Genomic DNA, 18,924 nt, shown 5'->3' on the forward strand with positions numbered 1-18,924 from the left:
CGAAATGGGGCACTTGCGCTTTTGAAACACAACAAGGCGCCCGCGTCCCCCTCATGACGGTCCAACTCCACGGGGGAGCCCATACGGAAGATATCCGATTCACTATTCTTTACCCTCACTAAACGTAACCCGAGGCATCGTTGTTGGAGCTTGGGTTCTCGTTGAGAGCGAATGTATTGTCGTTGTATGTCGAGGAAGAGGGCGATAAGTGTGCGTTGTCGAATGTTTATGTTTTTGGGAATGTAGGTAGCCATTCTACCGCACCGTTCCCCGGAAAACTCGACTTCCCATTTCTTTCTTTCATTTCTCTCATTCTAGCCATGGAGCGAGCCTCGACAGTGGCTGTCGGAAAGTGATCCTGTACCGCAACATCTGCACCAAAGCAGTGGGCGGGAACCTCTTCCTCCAAGGCCACCTCGAAACTCTTTCCAAATTGGCACCCACTCTGAGAGATTTCGATTATCACGTCAGGCGATTCATGGGAGGGACACCACCCAAGTACCCCTTCGCATCAGCCGATCACTATTATGCCAGTTCTACGATTCATAAGAGGACTCATTTCTCGGCGTTCAACTTGGGGGGATGATTGAAAAGCCTATAAAGGAGATCGAAAGCGATGGGAAATTTGGCTGTCAACGTGGTCACGCCTTATGGTGGGCATTTGGGGTGGGGAAGGGATTGCGAGCGGGTTGGGGTTGGCTAAGGGTGGTGTTGGCAAAGGGGTGGAAGAGAGGGGGTCGGTGAAGAATGAAAGAGGGTTGGAAGGGAGTGATGTCGTTGTAAGTTGCTCGTGAAGATTGACGAGGCTAGGGAGCCAGTTCGGAGCTGCTGGCGGTGCGGCTTGATCGACGATCCTTTGCGCGTTGCTTCTGTGTCCAATGCTTGGCGTCTGGCTGCTCTTCCTTTTTTCTTTCGTGTTGGTCTTTATGACTGACGCGCACTCACGTAGCCGTAATTAGTAAAACATTCGATACTGAGCGTAAACTCGCTACCTTTCCATGTAATACGGCAACCCACACTGTAGGATTGCTGTGGGACCCTTGGTGTACATGCCAGTGCGCAGTATTCCTTGACAATACCATACACAGTCTGCACGCGTGTGACAGTGGAACTGCACCGATCGGATATGAGGTTCCGCTGGCCGGGAGGCTCTAACATGACCTTCATGACGCAAGCTCATTCAATGGTATAAGTATACGCCTAGCTGCGAATTTGCAAGCTGGATAATTGTATACATGATCAGTAATGGTGCGTATTCCATCAAAACTCTGGCTGTATGAATGCTCCATTCACAATTCGTCCAAGATGAGTAGAGGCATAGGACGTTCCTTGAGCGTGGCGTGTTAGCGTGGGTACTTCGAGCTGCTAGAATCAGATGGAACAACTCACCGTTCCTCCGGAGACTCGTTAGCTTGCGGATGAAAGGCAAGGGACTAATATCAAAGGGGCAGACCAAGCTCATTTCCCGACTACGCTTCCTGGGTAGGACAAAACCATCACTTTGTGTTTCTACTTCGTTCCTCCCATCATGACTGGTGTTGACGCCCAGAAAATTGCAAAGTTCGAGATACGTTTCGAAGTTGTTGATGTATAACTGGCCTGAGAATATATTGAGCTGTGAGACCGTGAGCCTCCCTGGGTAAGTCCACGTCGTCGGTAAGGATGGAATTGTGTAAAATTTGAGATCATCGAAGGACCTCATCGGTTGACTTGTTCTTGGAGAGTATACGTGCAACCTGATGTTACAGCTGCGACGAATTTCCGGGAGCAACTCATTCACCTCAAAAGGACTGCACACCACCAGCATCGATTCGTGAATACTAGACAATATCCAGTTCACAGGCCGAAGAAACTCGATGCCTTTCCGTGCATTCGAACCCTCGATTGTGGTGACGAAGTCGCTGGTTGCAAGAAGGTTGCGTGACCACTTGGTGTGTTGCTGGGACTGAGGGAGGATTGCAACTGAAGAAAAGAGAGAGATGAAAGCACGAGAAGATGGTGAGATTTTACCATCGCGCACGAATGATACGACGTCAGGATGGAGGCGATGGCGGGCAGGTCGTACAGGTAATGGTGACCCAGCCTCCGGCTCGCGCTCAGGCTCGTGGGTTACTTCGCGTTCCTGCTCTTCTGCCATTTTCACCAGCCAACTCATTGTGGAGGACGAGAAAATCTCACTCCTCTGCTTGATCTCGCGACAATCGGCTGCCGGATGAGACGGTTCCTGTTCCAGTGGCCCGGAGGACGACGGTGCCCCATACATTTCCTCGAGAGACTTCAACTCGGGTCTCAACCAATATTTTGCTAACACTGAGGTGCGGCGGATGTAGGATGTCCAAAACTCTTTCCATGCGCATTGCCTGTCGATGTAATGAATGCCTTGCTCTCTCCAATCACAACTATAACGCCTTAAGCTGGAACATGTCTCCCTGATGGACCAGGAAAGAACGTCGTATACACCAATTCGTTCTCCATGGGTCTTTTTAGAGAGCTTGCGGATTTTGCGATCCACATCAGGAGGGGCGAGGAATAAGACAGAATGTCCCTTACCCAGCCTGCGCATTCGCATACATCCTGAAGATATACCTGCTGGTTCAATCATATCCTAATGGAAATGGGGAGGCTCACCTTGGACTAGTCTATCCTTCGTCACTTTTGGACCTAATGTAACTGCGGCACGATAATCGGCAGGCAATTTCAAGTCGGTGCCTCTTGTGTGGGCATCATCCAGGTACACGAGACAACAATCAAGCTGGTGTCTGTACGACGATGAGATGAATGGCTCCATTGCCCCATCACGCCTAATAACGAAGATTTCGTCATCTTCGGAGAAGAAGATCGCAGCATCTATATCTACTACCGAGACTTGCGAAAGCCATATCGATGCCAATTCCTTATTGGGGTACTCCAACATCTGAGCGCCCACATCCAACAAAACTCGGATTTGAGGAGTCTCCTTGACGATGAGGTCCAGAAACTCGCTACTCGCCGCACTTTGGTAGTAATCGTTCTCAGGCCGGAGCATCAAATTCAACACCTTGGCATTTGTACCCAATTGCGCAGGGATGTCATCTGGTTGAATAGAAGTGGGGAGAAGATAGCGGTTGTCATTGGTGCCACTAAAACCTGTCGTTACGTGTCGCCTTCGTTCGGCGATGTCCCAACCCGATGTGGAGAGTTTTTGAGGAAATGTCTTGGCTTCTTTAGGAAAAACCACTTGACAGAGGAAAAAGTTGATGGTCGCCGGGTTCCTTTCGAAAGCTGGATAGAGGTAGTGGATCTTTTGTTCGCGGTCATCCGGGTTGAAACTACTGTAGTCGCAGAGGAAGTCTGGCACTAAGGAATTATCCTTAATCCACTTGCGATATTCAGCTCCGGGATCCTCCAGTTCGTTGATATGCTCGAAGCACATATCAAGCTGATCGTAAGACAATCCGCCATAGTAGTAGCTGAGGTATGTCAGCGAGGTACAGACATCCGGGTGACTGAACTCTGCTCTCAGTGCAGGCACATCTTTTGCACGATAGGGCACTGCGAGACGCGACCGTGTCAGGTCAAGTCCATAGTCTACTCGCCACCTACGTTCACTGAGAACGTACATAAGTATCCCATGCGCAAAAAGGCCTCTCAGCAGGAGCAAAACGCTCCACAGGTGGTTGTCACTGCGGCAGTGATTCCGCAATTCATCAAGTTTTCCGGGGTTCCTCTGAGCAATGAAAGCCTCTGCTTCTTGTCGCACCACTCCATGGAATAGCCTGAACGGAGGTAGGTCAGGAGACTCCCCTTGTGTTATTCCACGTAGGAGAGATTTCAAAATTTGAACGCCAGCTTCATGTCTGAGAATGCGAAGACAAGGGAAGCACCCGTCTCGTTGCTCGAGCTCGAGATCCCCTTGAGAAGCCAGCTGGTGAAGAAGCCGGCCGCTACTACGCAGGATGGAAAACACATGCTGCACCGTAGTCCATCTGACAGGTTGAGGACCCAGGGGCTGCTGAGTGCCAACTGTGTACACAAGTTGACACTTGACCGCCAGAATCTCGTCACTCTCGTCCAAAATGTCCCTAACGTTTGCGTCCAGCCATCGCTGTAGCTTCAGCATTTCATCTGGAGTCCCCTTGCGCCTAGCCGATGAGAGTTGTCGTTCAATGCCCGTGAGTTTGAACGACAGGACGTGTTCAGGCTGCATAACCAGTATGCCACCGGCATCCATGCATTCATGATAGATCCTTTGAAAAACATCCGAATCCGTTGCGATAGCGCGGGAGAACGGCATGCAATATATTCGCCGATTCGCTAAGCCACTCAAGCGTCGGACCAGTGACTGGAACATTTGATTTGCTAAGGGCTTTGGCACGATGACTCTGACTAGTTGTTGTCCATCTGCTAGAGATATGGCAATAAGCGGAACAATAACGGACGATTTTCCCTCCCCCATATTGAGCTGAAGGATGGTATTGTCCTGTGAGCGAGGAAACATCATGTTATGCGCAACATCAACTTGAAGAGGGCGTGCAAGAAAGTTGGAGTCAATCTGAGAATCTCAGAGAGTCAATCCCGTCGTCCATGCTGACGAACGACACGCTCACCTGGACGAGCAGCCAGTCGTCAGAAATGTCATGCAGATCAGGATAACTCGAACATTCCTTCAGAAATTCGTCGGTTTTGGGTCCTAATCTTACCAATCTCTCCGATCGCTGCCAAAGCAGTATGGACTGGGCGAGGCAAACGAGGACATTCTTCCATTCGGGGGATAAGTTTACTGTTGAACGGGATGAGAATGATAGGTGGTGCAGTAAAGAACGAGTGGTGCTCTTCGGCCATAGTCCTGCAACCCGCATGACCTCCTGTACTCGCTCGGACTGAGGGTCTGGATTGAGTACCCGTCGGATTTGCCCTAACACATGAGAGAGATGAGATCGGTACATCTGGTGATCACGATAAAGCTCTTCTTGGAGGGATTCCACCCGCTCCGTGCTGATTTGTATGTCGTGCAATGCATTGCGGCTAGCCTCGAGATCAGCACCGTATTTCTGGGATATGCGGTCGTGGGATGAGCGGAGAGTTGAAATGAGAGGTTTGAGGCTATCACCACGCTCCAAAGACGATTTGATGGTCAACCATCCTTTCATTTTCAGAGGGGAAGGTGGAGGCGCAAGCATCGGAGGTTGTCGGAGAAAGACGTCACTGTATGATACAATGGACAGATCCACTTCTGCAAGTTGCAAGGAAGTCCGGAAGGAATATATTGGTAGAACCGGAGCATCTGAAGTCAAAGTCCGGTGTTTGTCCAATACCGTCTGGATTGCTCGAATGTGCTGGAGTAAATCCCGGTTTCTAAACCAGGACTCAAACCACCTAGTTACCTCAGTCATGGCGTCAGAGGTGTTGATCAGCCACACATCGCCATCCGGCAGACTTGGTAATGTTGGCGCTCCTGTAGGTTCATGATCCCATTGAGCGATGAATTTTTTGACAAGAAAAGAAACTTGAGAAGATGCTCGGGAACTAAATTTGCCTCGACGGATCGATGCCGTAATGGCATCCTTGAGTCTGGATGCATCTGGTTTGTGGCCGTTGTATATATCGTCTAAATCATGTTCACCCCACAACGGCGAATCATAAAATTTGCTTAGTGGGCGGTCCGCAATCGATGCCATAATGACATATTTGAGTACGGACGCATCTGGTTTATAGCCCTGGATGAATGTGTATCGAGGCCACGGTGGCGGATCAATGGAACGGAACTCGGGGAAGCATGCGAATGCAAGTAAGGCAGGGACCAAATTCTCGTGTGAAGGATTAGAGTAGCCCAGTGCCGAAAGACTAAACAACAGTTTGAAACGAGTATGGTTTCCCCAACCCTCCGTTCGACAGGCATTGTACAAAGGAATCCAGTTGCGTGGCATGCTCAGGGACAGCCATTCCTTGCTAAATCCCAAACGCACATCCGACAAGTGGTTGAGGGAAGAACCTCTAATGTTCTCCGTCCACAATTCCATGTGAGACAAAAGGGCTTTGGGGGTCTTTAGCCGAAGAGGACAATGGTACACCAAGCTAGAGGCATTCGATGCGGCACGAATACGAGTGGTATTGAGTCCTGTGTCAGCGTCCCTAGATTCGTATATCACGTCTTCACCCCGCATGCCCCGGGGAAGATCGGGGCCGTACCAGACTGCATTGTGACATCTAGCACGGGAAAGCAGATGTAGTTCTTTCCAATCTCTTTCCAATTTTTCGAAACCCATGGAAGAATCAAAGACATTCATTTCGTTATGCCACTCGAAAATAGATCGGGCCTCATCCCAAAAGGCACCGTGTTGGACAAGCGGACTAAGTGCTATATTCCAAACGGCTTCTCCAATACCATTCTCCCAAAGCCCTGTCAAATGCCACCACCGTTCCAGTCTCGGTTCCCGTTTCGGTATCCGTTCCCATTCCCAACGCCGTTTATCAGGCCACTCATCGGGCGGTTCCCGAATCCTTGATGGCGTTAACGCCGATAGCCGACGCAGAAGCTGCCGCTCCCAGTCACCAAGACTTTGGAACGATTTGCAACGTGCTGATCGAAGGATTTGGATCGCTTCCTCGACTCCTGACAATGACGTGAGAGGATCGGGCAAGCAGTAACTAGTAACGGCATGAAGAAGTGACTGGAATAATGCGCTGGGCAAACTTCCGTCTCCAACCAGACGGCCCAGTAAGACATCAACGTCATAATCACAATATTTGACGCGTGACAATTCCGAGTCATTAATCGTAACAGCGACGTGGTCACCGTCACTTGCGATAGACACATCCCCCATCGGAATGATGACGCGCCTCGAATAATTGAGCTCCACACCAGGAGCGAGACCTCCGCTGTGGCGCAAAACCAACTGACTGCGAAGGCCCAGCATTGTGCCTGTTGATTGATTACTATCTACTTCGAAACCCGGAAAGTTTAACGAATAGAGCTTTCCACCTTTCAGGGCGAAGGAGAGCTGGAACCGGGGAAGATCGATACGCAGTTCTTGAATCGACGACCTCGCCAATGTGATAAGAATGTTATTTTCAGGTTCAAGAGAACGAAGGATAGCACAAATCATCTCCCCTGTGCGGCTTTGGCAGTCAACTAGTCTGACAGAGGGCCCTTTATCCATAACCCACGTGGAGCATGCGGTACGACGGAGGTGCCAGTTCGATCGGGAGGATGTCCAGGGTGCGTTCTTGGGCCGCAGCTCAATCTGACAAGTGGATAACTCCATCCAGTGAAAATATTCCTTGACTAGGATGGATGGCAGATCCCCTTCAAAGATTTCACGTGGTAACAATTCCAAGATCCGACAGCTTTTCCCATCAAGCGCAAGGGATCTGCTTCGTACAATGAGCCTTCCATCTCGCCACCCAAAGTGAATTGTCTATTTAATGGTGAGAATTAGTCAAACCCGTTTCCTTCATCTTCCTCGACGAACCTCATCAGTATCCTTGGTTTCGAGCTGAGACTCGGAGAACATGTGAGCCTTGCTAACATAGTCCATGTCTCCCATATCCGATGAAACAACTTCCGGGCTTCTCTGCAGATGAACCGTTAATCGGCGGGTCTTACTATGGGTGGAGAATAGTCCCGTACTGCACCAAAGAGTTCTTTGTATATCGAATGCCCACGAATGTCAGATGGCAACCAACCAGGTGGTTTTCCATCAATGAGCAAAGCGCCACTTAATACGTTGAAATGAACGTTTTGTGTCCTTTGACCATCTACGGCAGTGGTCAACCAACAGTCGTTAGGTCTTGGTCGCCTTGTCCAGCTACATGTTGGATCGATACCATTCCAAACAGCTGATATTGCCTCGTTAATACCTAATATGGTCCCCCCTTCCTGGATGCGAGTAACAAGAAGTTCTTCCATCCTGCAGGACAGGCGCTTGTCTCGGAGAAGCAACTGGTGCAAATGAGGGTCTGCCTTAGTAAGTGTTTCTTGGGGAGAGTGGCTACAAAGAATGATAGCACATTCAATGAATATGGCAACGTCTTCCGGAGTTCGAAGGAGTTCGCCAGCATGGCACGCATCGACATCAAATGAGCTCCTACAAACCGCAGCTATTTGACATATTGCTCGCCGATATCTCCCCCGTTCAGTTTCGGTTTCAGCGTGTGATTGAAGTGCCAGAAGTTCGTGCAACCAGCGCAAAGTGGTGTCTCGTATCTTCTGGAGTAGTTTGTACGTTCTATTGGTGATTGGCTGTGCCACAGCCGAGACCAGCAGTCGAGAAGCTAGTGTAGTGATAGTCAGTGCTGTAATACCCTGGCGCCAGCTCCCCTCTATATCCGTCCCCAGCTGTTCAAGGACGTCCAACAACATGTTACCGAATGGTACCTCTTGTAAAACCTGGTGACATTCCCAAATACCATCACCGGAAAGGCATCCGACTTGGCACACAGCCTGAGAGATGAGGTCATACACCTCCTCACACTGAAAACTTAAATTTCCGGAGGGAATCTCTCGGGCAATATTGCACCATTGCAACCGGGCTCCAGCGCGCAACGAACCGAAGGCGACGAAACTGCGTAGGCTAAGCGAAGAGGAACATACATGTTGGCTCGCAAGAACTTCGTTCGAAGTGTGAGATGTTCCCAACGCAAAGCGTCCCAAGGAAGCATATGGAGACTCTTCCGGTATCCGCATGGACGTTCTGTGACTCAGATCGCAGTAACCGGATGGAGGATATATCCATCTACAATGGCCGTTGTCCCACAGCCGACAGGAAGCTGTGTACGTTTGAGTGACACCGCCTTCCTCGTCTGGGATTTCCACCTCCGGTGCTAACGATATTCGCTGTCGAGAAGTTGACACGCGACGTTCTTCACCGAAGGGAAACTCCGATGAGTCTGAGCGGATATACAATTCCCCTATCGTAAGTGTCCTTCCTTCCTTCGGCATACAGATGTCACGGAGAAGCCAATAAGTCGTCTCCCTCCAAGTCTTGAAAACGCTAGGAACAGCTCGTTCAAACACAAAGAATTTGGCTCGGACTGGTTCTTGTGGAAGAGGCCATTCGCGAATAACTGTCCTCAGGGCTCTTGCCCGCCATTTGAAACAGCATTCTTCGCAAGATTCCGGATTGTGCCTGGACCTCATGCGATCCACAGTGTGAGAGCCTGAAGATCCAGTTTAGTGTCTAATCATGAGAAAATTGGCCTTCTTCGAGGTCGTACCTGCTCGTTTCATTATTTCCCTATATTCAAGTTTCAGCAAATGAAGCTCGCGAAGTTTTTGACTCGTCATTGCTTGCTGCTCTATGGTGCGCTTAAGATCCTGGAGCGACGAGGACGAATCGAAAAATCTGACTGCGAAGGTTTCCGCATCGACAATTTCTGAGAAGATCGACTGAGGGTTACTACCAGCTTTGTGATAGCGCTTGCGCAGGTACGCCTGGATCCTCGAGATGCGTCCCAACGGCTCGGCTTTCGAAAGCAGGAGGCCCTCATATAGAGTCAGTGGAACCTCAGGCGAATAATCCTTCAGGAGGGGACAGATAGTCGCTGTCAAAATGTCGAGTGCCATCCACAACTCAAAAAGCGTGAGGAGCATAATGGACTGTTCCGCTGGTGCCCCATTGTACAGATCCCCGGCCTCATCGGCGTATGTCGTCATGTAATGAGAGATTAAGTCGCAAGCACTTTCGCAGTTCTGGTCGGAGATTTGCCGAGATACCCATTCGTCAATGTGGTTTTTTACGCAACGCTCAAAATCCCAAAGCGCAACAAATCCATTGGCTTCTACTGCTGCTGAAAAAACCCCGGGTTCGTCATCAAAGAGATTATTGAATGATCGTGGATGATGTGATTGGAATGCAGCATTAGGATTGGCGGGAATCCCCGGGACGAGAGCAGCACTGATGTAAGACCTGCAATTTTTCAAGTTGAGGCTAGTGTCCCCAAACACATCTAGCTCGTTTGGTGCCCACTTGGGTGCCCGCACGTGCGCATCCTGAATGCTCTTCCATCGATCTTGGAGCAGTCTTTCAGTATCAAGCGCAACCTCGTGGGCAAGTGTGACCAGAGACGGAGCCGCCCATGATCGGATTTTAAAGAGTCCGCGGCTGAGTTTGGCGCGCATGCAATAGAGGATATGTCCCGGTAAGCGGTTCTCAACACCGCTCCGCAGAATCTCGGCCAGAAGGAGTATCATAAAAGACTTGTATTCGTTCATGTTCGAAGTGCCTCGGTGAATCGTAGTTTGCAAGGCAACACGAACAACGAGCCAGAGGGAGCTGCGCCTCCATGGGACAATATCATCCGCACGCTGCAAAACATCGTCCGATGTCCTCTTCTGGATGCGAGGAATGTCTGCAGGCTCTCCTAGTCCACGGAGTATCCCGGTCAGCAATTCAGTGATGTACTTCGGATGGGTTGTGCCCCTATCCAGTGGTGGATCGCCGTCCATAGTGCCCTCTTCCCGCAGCTGATCGCCATTGATTGTGTCCTCATCTTGCAAATAATCGTTATCTACTGTGTCCTCGTCCAGCAGTTGATCACCGTCCACCATGCCCTCATCCTCACGTTGGCCCCCGTACATCTGGGTTAGGAATGCGGCCAATTCTTCTAGAAAATCCGGATCCTGCATAACATTGTTTCGAAGGGCAATTGCAGGTCCAGGAAAGGAGCGGATAAGCTTCCCTGTGCAGCGCATCACCGCTGTGTTCATCGGTGATGCTTCGAAATTTTCGAATATTGTTTCCTCCTCACCACAACGGATGATCACACCCGCGTTTTGAGCATGGACAAAAATGGCGATTGTATCTGCATCCAGAGATATTACTCCTACTGTTCGGCTCCAGCTTGTATCTAGTGACATTACCTCCAGTGCTCCTTCTTTTGATGCATTCGCTGATCCCGACCTCGGGGTCTATGTTGATTCGTCGCAATGTGTCCACCATTTTCAATAATGAATCCCACAATGCTTGGTGCTCAGGCGCAGCATGCTGCTGTTTGTAAAGTTTCATGCTCTTGCGAATAGTTGACAAAAGAAAATCTATGCGCTCCGGACTCTCATCCGCCTCTTGGGGCAACTTGGGAGGCATGAACACATGGTTGATGACGAAGTCTAGAAGATCATCCCCCATTGCGGGCCCTGAAGCGCAATAATGGAGAAACCTTTGTATTGAGACGTCGCAATGAAGAAGAGACAGGGGAAGGGATATCGAATATCGTGAGTCGAAAATCAGTCGATCGGAATGCACCTCTCTAGTTTTCATCCTACATCAATATTGTCCTCGTGCCCGAGAATGCTCTTTGACACACCGGTGAAAACTTTGAATCACGGTTTCCTGCTAACCGTGCCAATGTCAGCCTAAGCCTGAGTATGGTGTAGATCAGCTCGGTGAAGAGAGCTCGAGGCGTGTGTGTAGCTTGGCCAGTATCGGGTCAGAGCTATCAAGGGGCGTAATTTGACCACGAGTGTAGTGCCTGATGGTTCTGTGAGATTCCATAGCATTCATTTGGCCTTGAGGACAGCAGAACCGGATAGTTGAATGCGGGAGTTCCATTTTTGGAGACTAGCTTATGATGTGTTTATGTGAAATATATGTACACTTGGATGGATGGATGGATGGATGGATTCATTTTAAAGTACGTAACCGTGCCTATCGGCATATGCCGTACTATAGTGACTCGGGTGAAAAAAGTTTGGAGAACATAAGGATGTGAAGAAAGGAATTTGTTTGACCTAGGAAGTATGAGACATCGAGTAATCAATGGTGTGAAGGAGAATAAAGTGAGATGAAGCAATAACACATAAAGGGGCATGCGACCCCTGCACTGAGATTGAACAACGGGTGAGAGAGAATGGAGGTGGAAAGAGGTTGGATAGAGCCAAAGAAAAGGACACGCGACCCCCAGTGTTGGGGCCGCATGTTTTGCTGCTGTGTGCCTATGGTTAAGTCAATGTTTGAGTGCGCGGTTCTTGCGGGTGGGTGAGTTGGAGGGTGCTTTCACGGGTTTATGTCACGGTAGGCTGGTGAATGTTCCAGTGGCAGCGAAAGGCGATGGGTGTTGGTGGCATCTTGCTCATGCTTGTTGAATAAAGGCATGTGGCAGATAGGCCTTTGGTAGAAGGGGTAGTGGAGAGAAATGAAAGTGTTGGGGTGACGGCAGGACTTGAACCTGCATTCCTTGCAGTCAACTTTTTGTCGGCATATGGGGCTATCATTGGCGCTACCACTATCGCGCCTCGTCACTAAGAGGTAGTGGAGAGAAAGATGAATCGGAAGGGTGTTGGGGTGATGGCAGGACTTGAACCTGCACTCCTCCGGCCTGCCCATGGACTTATGGAGGCTACCATTGGCGCTACCACTATTGCACCTCACCATCCCAAAAGGTAGTGGAGAAGAGAAAAAGAAGGAAGGGTTGGGGTGACGGTGGGACTTGAACCCACAGTCCTCTGGCCAGTCCCGTCTGGGCTTACGGAGGTCACCATTGGCGTTGCCACTATCGCGCTCGTCATCCCAAAAAGGTAGTGGTGAGAAGAAAAAGGAAGGGTTGGCTTGACGGCGGGACATGCACCCGCGCTCTTGCATCTCTCCAGCCAGTGCGGCTCTGGGCTTACGGGGTTGCGGTTGATTGGCATTACCACGGTGGCCACGTCATCCTCCCTTCAGATGTTAGAGGCCTAATTAGTTTTAAACAGGGGCACCGCGTGAAGGTTTAGGCCCGTGCCGGGTGTTCGCTGTGGTAGCAGAACTCCCCCTCGACTGACATCCATCGTCGAGGCCCTATATGTACACTTGAACGCAGTGTTAAGTCAGACTCGTGGTCACGGGGACTCTGAGTCAGATTGGGTCCGGACTGGGTGTCTCGGTCCGTCAGGTCTGAACTAACAGAGTTATAACGGACTAACGGATTTAGCTACAAGCGCTTGACGTATCACCAGAAACATTCCACCCTGCCACCGTCTCTAAGCTCCCATCTAGGTCTAAGTTCCTCTCTCATGTTAAGAGGTCTTCCATCTCTGTTTCTAGCACTAAGTTCCGCTCACCCTGGATCCACATTGAATCTCGCGTCAAGTTGAAAATATCTCGTACCCTTTTCCCCTGCAAACTTACACCCTAACGGCAAGCTGTAAATAGATACTTTGGGAGGAATGGAAAATAGAACTTACTCGGGGGGATCTTGATGGTAGACTCCGCGCAAAATTCATTTCAGGTTGTTCTGCATCGTAGTCACTGGTGAGGTCCTGAAGAAGGTTGGCACGGAAAGGATGGTAGCCATGGTTTATGCCATCAGGAATGCAGGAGGGATGTCCATGCTCGAGCTCCAAACGGCCCCCAGAGGGGTCATGGTCGCTACCGAAAGGAGCAAGTCCAAATGAACGACGGATTCTCTTCCCATGTGAACCATCGACTGCATGTTGGTGGTTGAGGTCTGGTTAGATAGATGAGATTTTCACCATCTTCTCAACAGATAGTCGATTGCGTGCGGGGTTCTTTGTGTCCCCAGTGATAGAGAAGAAGTTACATGGACATGAGGCATCGGACTTGTTGAACGCTGGTCTAACCATGCTTGTCCTTCAGCACACCCCTCTACGGAAGCGTGTGTGCATTTCACAAGATGACAAGCCAGCTTTTCTACTGTTCCTTGAATATCAGATGCGAGTGCAAGAGCTTATGTTTGCCATTTGATGAATACCTCTCAAACCAAATTGATGAGATATACAATGCATACCAGCTTCATGTAGTTCATCCGCTGAGCGTCGTTGTGTAATGCTTCCAGTTGAGATGCCCTCGGAATCCTTTGCCTCCAGTGTCCTTGTGTGCCAAGCCACGCATCCCTTGCACTTGGCAACGCGGTGGCTTTTATTATTTCCATAAAACCTTTCAAGTTGGTGGAAGTATTCCCACATAGGACTAGAAACGCCCATGGTGAGCTAGAGGAGGATGGGGAGGTGGGATTGTGTGGGATTGTGTGAAGTTTTCGAAAATCCTAACATGAAACATGGCAAATCAGGCAGCAAAGTCACAGTTGTGTAACTCAAGCTGTAGTAGAATCATGCTCAGCATCTCTTGCATGCTAGCAAACAGTCATTACAACATCTAATCCATAACAAACAAAACATATCCTATGAAGAAAGGTTGCGGACAGGTCTGAATATCGGGATCCCCCGATGAAAAGTCCGACTTACACTGACCGTGGGAGAGACTTGTGACCATCTAGTCAGACTCACGGACTTTGGTCTTTGTGACCATTTGTGACCAGGTCTGTACAACACTGCTTGAACGAACGCTGGAAGCATGTGTGGCAGTGCGATTCGCCTGCACAGCCTGAACTTGATTGTGCCACAACAAGCAACAAAGCGGCATCCTGCCTCCACACACGTTTCGTCCTCCCACCCATATCAGGGGACGATACTAAGACTCCTAACCCTCTCAACGACCCATCAAATTCTACCCAATGGCGGCCTTAATCAAAGAGCATCGAAGACAGTTCCTGTCCTTTGCTTCTATCTCTACTGCGGCATTCAGATAGGAAAGGGGTTCTTCATGTTACGATGCCGCTACTAGCTCCAACGTCCAATTGCGTCTTCGATCTTCCCTGGGATCCATGTGCACCCCCATTAACTTAATTAGGAACGAACTTTCTGATCAAGCTGAGCTTTACTCACTTGGGCTTAATAGCTCGATGGGGAGATTAAGTTTCCAATCCAGACTGGCCTATCTGGCGTTGATCCTTCTTCCGCAGAGGTTCCGTCGCTTCCCAGCTGACCGAGTAGCCGGTTTCCCACGGCTTCATCTCTTGATGCATCCGCTGCTATCCAAACCCTTTGTGCATCATCAGCCAGCAACACCACACACGTAGTAAGCGGCACAGGAGCGAGGTGCCCATTTCGAAGACTTGAACCCTTAGCTGTGCAGGACTTGCTCTGTGCGAACATTCTGCGACAGCGTTCTCAAGAGCCCTCACGCCGTCGATGCCAAGATTAAGTCGATTGAACGTTATGGGGACCTTCATGGCATGTCACATCGATTTCTTATCCTTCACGTTACTCGGGCTTGTGGAAGAGGCTTTCAGACCGAGATCCAGGGATGTCGAATGTGGTAGATACTGTGTGTTGTGGAAGATACGATCATTGCACGAGAGCTAAGGCGCAGCACTTGTAGGTTGCTATCTCTGGTCGATTCGAGCACCTTCTGGATGCCACGAACAAAGAGGCTGGAATTGAAGCCTATGGTCCTTCCTCTCGTTATGATCCCATGGTACAACTCTACCAGAGTCAGTGTCAACGTTCTACGTGATTACCTTGCTTGCAAGGTCTCTTTCGCATACACAATTTGTGGGAACTTTTAGGCTTCGTTCGGTATGAAGAAACAGGCCTGTTTCTTCCAGTTTTTCAATTCAATATTCTTTCTCATTTCTTCTATCTAAAGAAACACGCAATTTTTGTATTAAGAAACAGGAAGAAACAGACCAAAGAAACCTGTTTCTCCATACCGAACGAAGCCTTAGTTTCCCACATGTTGATATTGGTTTCTTTGGACCATGTGTGCTCTGTGCCCCCTCCGAAATAAACATGTATGTAATTTGTCATAAATTGTGAACAACAACAGCATCATCGGAATTTTCCCCACCTCTATGTGTTGCTTCACTTGCTTTCTCCAACCTTTTGTCTTCCGCCTCCAGAATGCTACATGCTGGTTGTCTGAATTCTTCTCATCGAATTCTCGCAGAAGTCGTATCGTGTCACATCCAGAGCTCCAGATAACACAACATAAGTGTCAGTCCTCCTGTTGGTCATGGGGGTGCAAGATCGATCAAATGTCCCCTGAAATGTTGATTCAACTCATTATATTTTTCTATGCATGTGAACACGGCTGTGAAAGACATGATTGCTTAAAGTTAGTACTGCTGCGACTAGTTGCAAAGTAGCGCCATGTCATGTGCAAGCGGGGTCATGGTTGCGAAGCAACCTTTCTAGTGGCCATTTGATCCGAATATTGATACGTGAAGCCAAGTAAGAGAGTGCATCTCTCAACCATCCCAAAATTTAAATTTGGGCCGAGCACCGAGGCCGTATCAGACTTTTGATGTATCCCTCTATTGCTAATGAGATCGAACTTGCATCGGACAAGATTCTGAGAAGCGCTAGGTTAATTGCAGATTCTATAGAGAGAACCAAGTTGAGGGCGGCTGGACGAGAATATAGTGGACTCTTGATTAGGAAGGTATTACCACTAAACAATAGTAAATACATGCTTCGAGGTTGTTCCTCCAACAGATTCGACGCGGACAAAGGCTGTCAAGTCAGTTCTGAATACTATATCATGTAAAGAAAATGATTCGTGCCAAGTCTCTTCCACAACAGTTAATATACTTTTGAGCTAGAAGTTTGCTTCCCACAGCAATGATTACGCCAAACAATCTCTTCCAAAAATTGAACCGCCGTCTCACAAAGTTATCTTGGTGGTTCTCGGTGAATCCAAAACGATGAGACTTGGGCAAGTTATTACTATTAAGACTGGTGAACGTGGACGACTCCACCAAGCTGCGAGAACATGGAAGGCCAAACCCGCCTCTTCCATCAGACTACTCCCCTCAGGTGCGTCATCATCTAGATGAATCGCAGAACGCCTCCTCACCGCCGCCCGCTCGCTTACTATTTTCCAGAGAAAGAGACATCTTAACCTTCTTGGTCTCCTTTGGAGCCGCAGCTCAGCTCTCCTTGAACATTGGGTGCAGAATTCGCAAGTTGAAGGGCAGTTACGAGTCACGATTGTCAACGTAAGTCGGTTTCATGAATTTCGACCATGTCCTCTTGAGACGTACACGACGACTGAGGTCCAGTACAACGAAGAAAGCTGGCCACGCACCTTCACAATGGTGGCCGAGACCAGTCGCGTTTTTCAGACGATTGAAAGCGTACAGTTGGTCGGCAAGACAATTTCTTTGCTTCAGGTGCCAGAGCCATTGGGGTTACCCAGGTGGATTTAATACTTCGTGCCATTCACTTTGGTGCCCTGCCGGACATTGTAAGTGATGAATCGAACAATGCAAGAGGAGGGGGGGGGGGACGAACGTCTTGTTCGCGCCATGCATTAAGTAAATGGCGCGGCACGCTGATTACCGTATGGACCGACGTCGGTCACGGTGATCATTCCTAAAAAAAAACAAAAAACGAATTCGGCCGGTGCGTTTGCGATCACCATGCGTCATCCAAGTACCGCGTATAGACTGACCATTAGACACTGCTGCACTGCGGTAAGTCACACCGTTGAACCGGGGTCAATACGGAACCCAAGAAGTTAGCAGAGTCTGCGTGAGCGAGAACTTCACGAGCGACGATGGAAGCATCCATAACTAAAAGAGCGAGTACGTGTTCCTCACGCTCTTTTATTAGCGATCCCGAACTTGTGCATGAAAAGTAGGAACGCCAGAAGTTTGAGCCCGAACCGCTGGGTTTGCTGTTGGCAAACATGAACCGCGACACGGATTCGAACATCCACTAGGTTATAGCGTGATAATGGGCGTCGGGTTGTACTCGAGACCCAGCTGACGTTGCCAGAGCTGACCACCGGATCCATGGTATATAGTACTGTTCTGGTTCAGTCATCCGCTCAATCCGGTTTCTATTTCCGAACGTCATCCCAGATGACTCTTTTCCTTTTCCTCCCTCATCTCTGGGTTCGTCATGTCACGGCGGTTCACTCCCTACACGTACTTGGTTTTTGCGTACCTTGGAGTTTGCTGATCAACTCGTTTCGCTTAGGAGGAGCGTCTCATTTTGGCAGCTCTCCGGTCGTTGGTCTTCTGAAGTTTGGCAAATTCATTTATATTGGCAAGAACCCCGTTGTTGTTATATATACTCGTACGTCTGCTTCGACGTCGATTTTGATATTCTCCAAACTCCTTCAGATCGTTGAGCTCCCTCCTTTCCCCCTTGGATTGGGGACTACGGCCCAATGGATGTTTAAACTTTCTGAAGTGTGGGCATACCTGTAGTACTCGCGTGCTCCCTGGTCTGTGTGGTCGCACCCCATGCGCACCCCATCCCGTTGGTTCCCGTAATGACTCTTGATCCAAGCACGGGTCTAATTTTAACACTGCGTGGCCGGCATTCTTAAATCGCTCAGAATCGAGCTACCCATATGCCGCACTACGTATGGGCGATCCCTACTGTTCAAAGCGTTCAGACTTACTACAGCACGGAAGGTGAGATCACTTGTGCCCAGCTTGTTGGGGAGCATTCTCATAAGCGATTGCGAGGTCCCCGGAGCCGCGCTCGGCACTCATTCAACTGCGATGTGAATGCGGACCATGACAAGAGCACCATGGCAGTCTAGATAGAGCTCGGATGGCGAGCCCTTAATGACTTTCTTACAGCAATCAAAAAGTTCATTGGAAATTGTGGTGTCGCTTACGATCAAACATGCATTTTGAGGTAAAATGGGACTGAACCGCCACCAGTTCATACACCTGCCCTCGTTGCGCACTCACGACCAATGACTGACTTTAAATGGATGTTCCGGGAGGGGAGTTCAGGGGTGGCAAAAGGGTGCGCGTGGTCTCAAGCCGCACGGTTCCTGCGGCTTAATTCAAGTTTGAATTAGTATAAAGGGTCCCCTTCCGGACTCTGAATAGGAAGGGTGATGGTGATCTGTTGAAGAAGACATCATTATATACTGGCGGTTTCATGTGAAACAAACACATGAATGGGATAAGCATCGACCCCGCTGAACATTCCCTGATTACCACTACATGAACAATGGTCTCGTGCGTGGGGCAACGCTCAAAAGCACTTAAAATACTCAGTATATGCGCTCTCGCGTATTGCATGGTTTGTGGACCAGCAAGCTCGACGAAACAATCGGCATTTCGCAACCATGTGTATCCAGCCAGTAGAAGAACAGCTAACTTATGGCCGGGAGAGACGAAATGCGTTGTGCCCATTTCATT

At 49.4% G+C, this 18,924-nt stretch overlaps 2 protein-coding genes across 2 annotated transcripts; both read right to left on the reverse strand.

The window, feature by feature from the left end:
- Positions 1–751: 751 nt before the first annotated feature.
- EI90DRAFT_3281699 (uncharacterized protein) lies at positions 752–11,603 on the reverse strand. The gene is made up of 9 exons (XM_039066841.1): positions 11,284–11,603; positions 10,841–11,226; positions 9,196–10,782; positions 7,610–9,138; positions 7,452–7,553; positions 4,587–7,397; positions 2,629–4,531; positions 1,534–2,574; positions 752–1,175 (listed from the first exon to the last, which is right to left on the reverse strand). The coding sequence occupies exons 2-9, from the start codon at positions 11,103–11,105 to the stop codon at positions 925–927; spliced, it is 9,489 nt and encodes a 3,162-aa protein (XP_038912832.1). The 5' UTR covers positions 11,106–11,226; positions 11,284–11,603; the 3' UTR covers positions 752–924.
- Positions 11,604–12,859: 1,256 nt separating this feature from the next.
- EI90DRAFT_3070475 (uncharacterized protein) lies at positions 12,860–13,919 on the reverse strand. The gene is made up of 4 exons (XM_039061231.1): positions 13,702–13,919; positions 13,427–13,640; positions 13,139–13,360; positions 12,860–13,085 (listed from the first exon to the last, which is right to left on the reverse strand). The coding sequence occupies exons 2-4, from the start codon at positions 13,535–13,537 to the stop codon at positions 12,966–12,968; spliced, it is 453 nt and encodes a 150-aa protein (XP_038912833.1). The 5' UTR covers positions 13,538–13,640; positions 13,702–13,919; the 3' UTR covers positions 12,860–12,965.
- Between the last annotated feature and the right edge of the window lie 5,005 nt (positions 13,920–18,924).

Source organism: Cantharellus anzutake (assembly GCF_015039405.1).
Source record: "Cantharellus anzutake strain C23 chromosome Unknown EI90scaffold_46, whole genome shotgun sequence".
NCBI lineage: Eukaryota > Fungi > Basidiomycota > Agaricomycetes > Cantharellales > Hydnaceae > Cantharellus > Cantharellus anzutake.

Bases quoted from the DNA above. Each gene is read 5' to 3' on its own strand.
- EI90DRAFT_3281699 (XM_039066841.1), bottom strand. From the start codon at position 11,105: ATGGGGGATGATCTTCTAGACTTCGTCATCAACCATGTGTTCATGCCT. The intron at 10,783-10,840 runs GTAATGTCACTA...CTCTGGATGCAG, and splicing joins CAAAAGAAGGAGCACTGGAG to ATACAATCGCCATTTTTGTC. The intron at 1,176-1,533 runs GTCATGATGGGA...CCATTGAATGAG, and splicing joins TTTTCTGGGCGTCAACACCA to CTTGCGTCATGAAGGTCATG.
- EI90DRAFT_3070475 (XM_039061231.1), bottom strand. From the start codon at position 13,537: ATGGTTAGACCAGCGTTCAACAAGTCCGATGCCTCATGTCCATGTAAC. The intron at 13,361-13,426 runs GTGAAAATCTCA...TCACATGGGAAG, and splicing joins GACTATCTGTTGAGAAGATG to AGAATCCGTCGTTCATTTGG. The intron at 13,086-13,138 runs GTAAGTTCTATT...GCTTGCCGTTAG, and splicing joins TACCATCAAGATCCCCCCGA to GGTGTAAGTTTGCAGGGGAA.